General features: G+C 38.4%; 1 protein-coding gene across 1 annotated transcript; it reads right to left on the bottom strand.

Moving 5' to 3' along the window:
• Positions 1 to 276: 276 nt before the first annotated feature.
• Positions 277 to 4,512, bottom strand: LOC141340957 (uncharacterized). Its single transcript, XM_073846084.1, has 2 exons — positions 4,111 to 4,512; positions 277 to 2,730 (listed from the first exon to the last, which is right to left on the bottom strand). The coding sequence occupies exons 1-2, from the start codon at positions 4,498 to 4,500 to the stop codon at positions 277 to 279; spliced, it is 2,844 nt and encodes a 947-aa protein (XP_073702185.1). The 5' UTR covers positions 4,501 to 4,512.
• Between the last annotated feature and the right edge of the window lie 358 nt (positions 4,513 to 4,870).

The raw sequence follows: 4,870 nt of genomic DNA, 5'->3' as shown, positions 1-4,870 counted from the left end.
TAAATTTTCAGTTTATACGTAAATCATTTCTACAGATAAATGTACTGTACAAATATGAGTGTATTTATACAGTAATGCTGTGGCAGCTGCTGTTTATATATTTAATGTTACAGTTTATTAATGCATATATAAAAAGTAAATACATTACAAAATGGTCATTAAATGTTTATGTCTTTAAAAATAATGCTTTAAAAATGTCAATTCAAAAATAAAAAAATCATTCTAAAAGCAGCTTGAATGAAAGTGAAGGAACTATACATTATACAGTAATAAAATTTAGTTGGTTCCGTTAGAGCTCAGTTTAAACCACAGCCTGTCCCAGAATGCCTCATGCACCTCTGGGTCCCGTGGCCAGTCTAGATAGGTTCTAGTTTTCACCAGTCGGGCCAATCTATGATGGGAGGACAGCAAGCGAGACGGAATCAATTCTAGAAAGACCAGGATAAGAATGTCTCTGTGTTCTACTTGGAGCCGGTAAGTGGCCAACTGCATCTCCAAAGAACACCAGTTGCTACCGAGGTAGTTGCGACTGACGAGACAAAGAGTCCGGCGACTTGCATAGATGCTGTCCGTGATGTTTTCCACAATGTCTTGTCCCAGCTGAAAGTCCCGACTGTGCAGGCACAGACGCAAAAATGGAGGGCCGCGCCGCTCTAAGTTCGGAAGAAGTTCCCTAACGACCCAGTGTTCATCCTTACTGCTGTAAGACACAAAAACATCGTAGCGGTACTGGTGTTTACTGTTCACTCGCAAAGCCTCTCGGAACCATCCGTTGGCAATGTGATAGAAGGGCGCAATGTATTGGCCTGCAATATTATATGACAGTATCACAATAATAAAAATACACAAAAAGGCAGAGGTGGAGGTGAAGAACACAAATTCGATATCAAATGAGCAGTTCACCTTGGAATAATGAACAAAGTTCATCTGGTTGATTCCATTGTCAGACAAGCACTGCAGTTCTTTCATGGAGGGACTGAACATGGCAACCTGCACCTTCCTGTTGTTCTTCGCCCATGAGACCAGCCACGCATTATCACAACTGCAATACAGACCCAAGCCCCGAAAATAGAGGTAGTTCAAACTAGTGAGATGTTCCACTAAGTTTTGAAGAACGTTGATGTTATCTTTTGGCATAAGCACTAGATCCGTCAATGATTTTAAGTCTTTGGTCAGACTTCCATCCAGAAAAAACATTTTGCAGTTTCTTAGGATCAGCGTCCGGAGTTTTGTCAGATTGTGAAACATGATGGCCAGGTTTGGCTGCTTCGTCAATTCAATGTTTTCCAGTTTAAGGGTTTTTAAATGAATGAGCTGATTGATTACAGCCAAGTCCCCAATATTGTCTGAGAACATTGACTCAAATTCCAGATTGACGACGGATCTGACATATTTTCCAATGAATTCATTTTCACAGTTCATATATGCTGCATTTATCTTAAGCGTGACTATAGATGTTAAGAGCAAACTGTTGCAGTCCTCAACAGTTACATATTTACTTTTGATTTGTAAGTTTAGACCCTGACCCAGTGTAGCATTGTTCCCGATCACAAGCTGCATTGGTCTCAGGCCTGAACTGATGAAAACGTTACTTAAATTATATGGAATAATTCCAAACATGTCAGAAAAATGCAGTCTGATCAGTGGCACGTCAGGTGGGAAGTTTAGATCTCCCAGCAAAAGTGAGCTAAGGTTAATCAGATGTCCAAATGACGCCGGTTCAATAAAAGTGATAGGATTTCCTTGGAGATTTAAGACCAACAGTCCATACAAACCACTGAATGCATGTTGATAAATGATAGATAACTTGTTCCAACAGAGGTTTAGCTCTTTTAACTCGTGTAATCCAATGAAAGCAAAATCTTCTATCTTAGAAATGTTACTTATGGATAAGTCCAGAATTTCAAGATCTGCAAAACACAAAAATTGTTGGGAAATTATCCTACCTATGTTATTTGTGCTTAGTATCATAAAAGAAAGATTTTTGACTGTCTGTGGAAAAAAAGCACAAAGAGATAAGAAATGATTTGGTCTGAGCAGATGCTTATTTATGTTAACAATAGTGAGGTTTCTGAAAATCTGAAAGACTGAATATACGTTTAAGACATTTACAATCTTATATATATATATGTTACCTTCAAGAGTAATTTCCTTAATGTCATCACAGCCATGTGAGATATTAATAGGAGTTGGTGGCAAGTTAATAATCTCATAACGAACGTCTAAAGACTCAACTGAATATAACTTTGCCGCTGTACACAAGTCATCAATGTTAAGTACAGTCATTCTGACTTTCAATGAATGAATTTTATGAACCCCAATTAAAGAAAGATCACTGAGGAAATCAGTCTTTGAAACAAAGTCCAAGATAAAGAGATTTCCCAAAACTTCTAAAGCTCCCTCATCTGCATGCTCTACTAGTCCTAAACTCAAATGTACCTCTTCTATATCAAACACAGTAGATATGTAACCATCAGAGATGTTAAACACTGAGCAGTTTGGATACTGAAGTCGATTTAGCTCATATTCCTTTAGCTTAAACACCTTCAGTGATTTTGCTTTTGCCAGTCGACACAGGACCTCGGATATATCCTTCAAACACACATTGAATATGTTTAATTCTAGCAACTGAGGAATCATTTCAAAAACATTTGGTGCCAGTGATGATAAACTATACCGTGAAAGAGACAAATGGTTAAGTGAGGGAAGGCGACTGAAATCAAGAGCTACCTCACTAGAGATGCACCGATCGATCGGCATCCGATCGCAATCGACCGATAGGGGCGCTATCGGTTTTGATCGGAGTTCTCAAAATAGATCAGAGCAGGCCGATCAGATGACGTTTACAACAACAAACAGCCGCCAGAGCACGCATTCCCACTTCTCAGACTAGGGTCTCCTAATGGGCGTGGCTGTCTCTACAACGCATTAACAGGTGAGGGGTGAGGGGATTTCCTCCCCTCTGGTCTATGCATCCCTGCCTCTGCTGAATTATTTTTATCCACGGTGGGGATAAAACGTCCCGCGAAGCCGCTCCTACGTCCCGATCTAAATCAAATTATTTGCAATACGCGCTTTAAAGTCGCCTAAATCAAATGATTCGCCATACGCGCTTTGAAGTTGAACGTACTGAATCAAATGATTCGCGATCCGATTGGAGCGCTTCAAAACAGTGAATCTTTTTGCGACGCAGTGGTTTACTGATTCTGAGTTTCCAAAAAGCTCCGTTGATACTTTGCTCACCTTCTCTATAAAATGTATTCGTTGTTTGAAATTAAACCATTACTATTAATACAATGTTTTTATTAAATTGTGATCACATAATACAGCTTCTGTCATATTAAAAAAAATTCATGACCTGACACTCATTATCTGGTTCTTGCCTAAAAAGACGGGTATAATGCGCGTTGTTAACAGATTACAGTAACAGTTTGGTCAACCTCTCCCTATGGAGAGAGAAAAAAAAGTTTCTAAAAGCATCCCCCCCTCTGTTTTTTTTCACAAATTGCACCCTGTATATGTATATGTATGTGTATATGCATATGTATGGCATATTTATTTTATTTTTCCACAAAAAGCTTGTTGCTAAACTCTAAATTGTGATTTTAAGAAAGAGCCTCCTGAGAGTTAAATGTTTATTATGGTGCACATGTGTGTTTTGCACATAATCATTTTTTTATTTTAAGATTTAACTCTTTTATTAGATTTAACTTTTTCCACAGAAAAACTAAGGTTCATAGTTTACAAATTGTGTCAGCTCTAAAAGAGTGAAATGTTGTGTTGTACATAATTACTGCCAAAAGACAGTTTAAGATAGTAAGCAACACTTACTCTATGTAAGCTGAGTCCAAGTTGTCTATGAGAGTCTTGAGAGTGTTCAATATTGAAATTTGCCTCAGCCTGCAATAAAACTGGTCAATTCATGATACTTTCTCATTTCCTACTTTTTATACTAATAATACAATGTCAATGTTTGTACATGAGACAACAATATTGAAGAATTTATGGATCTGACGCTGTGATCGGTAATATCGGGATCGGCAGATACTGCTTTTGGTGATCGGTGATCGGTGATCGGCCCCCAAAATCCAGATCGGTGCATCTCTATACCTCACAACAAATTCCTAAAGACAAGAAAGACAATGTCACTGAAGTTACATTGGTCAATCCATTAAAAGCCTCCGGAGGGATCTCTGAAAAACATCCAGCAATTTCGAGGTGTTCCAAAGAAACAAATCGTGAGAATGAGTCTGGAGCCAAAGTACCACGACAGTCTCGTTCCATGTGAACGCAGAGGTTAAGTAAATTTGATGGAAGTCCACGCAGGTCTGCTTTAATGTCAGTGACATGATGGCACTCTGCGATGTTTGTTTTGCCAGCACAGGTTGTGGCAACAGGAAACTCTTCCACATCACTGTAGAACAGGCATTTATCAGCAAGCCAAGAACTTACACATGAAGTCTTCAGAAACAGTACGAAGAGCAAAAACAGAGGCACCATCTTCAGTTCCTCAAGCTTATGATTCTTCTTATCTTAGCGTTGTCTCTCTTTCACTGGAGGTAATTAACCATGTCAGAACATTTGAGTAAGAACTAAACTTCCCCTTTTCTGTGACCAAATTCGAATGGGTGACTCTTTTATCCTAACAGCAAACCCAAAAATACATGGTGGCTTGTGAAAGTAAAAATTTGTTGTTTTGTTTATTTTAATAAAGTGATAAAGACCTAGAAATGTTATGTTCATTTTTTATTTTACTTAAGAGGTGCAAAACGCCACACAGCAACTTTGTTGGCATTGAAACTAAGCAAAAAATCAATGATAATCATTAGAAAAAGTAAAGGTCAAGCACCTAACAAAGTCGACGCGAGTT

Source organism: Garra rufa, chromosome 8, assembly GCF_049309525.1.
Source record: "Garra rufa chromosome 8, GarRuf1.0, whole genome shotgun sequence".
In the NCBI taxonomy this organism is placed as follows: Eukaryota; Metazoa; Chordata; class Actinopteri; order Cypriniformes; family Cyprinidae; genus Garra; species Garra rufa.
This window is presented reverse-complemented; position numbering and strand designations above follow the sequence as displayed.

Bases quoted from the DNA above. Each gene is read 5' to 3' on its own strand.
- LOC141340957 (XM_073846084.1), bottom strand. From the start codon at position 4,500: ATGGTGCCTCTGTTTTTGCTCTTCGTACTGTTTCTGAAGACTTCATGT. The intron at 2,731-4,110 runs GTATAGAGATGC...ATCTCTAGTGAG, and splicing joins CTTTAGGAATTTGTTGTGAG to GTAGCTCTTGATTTCAGTCG.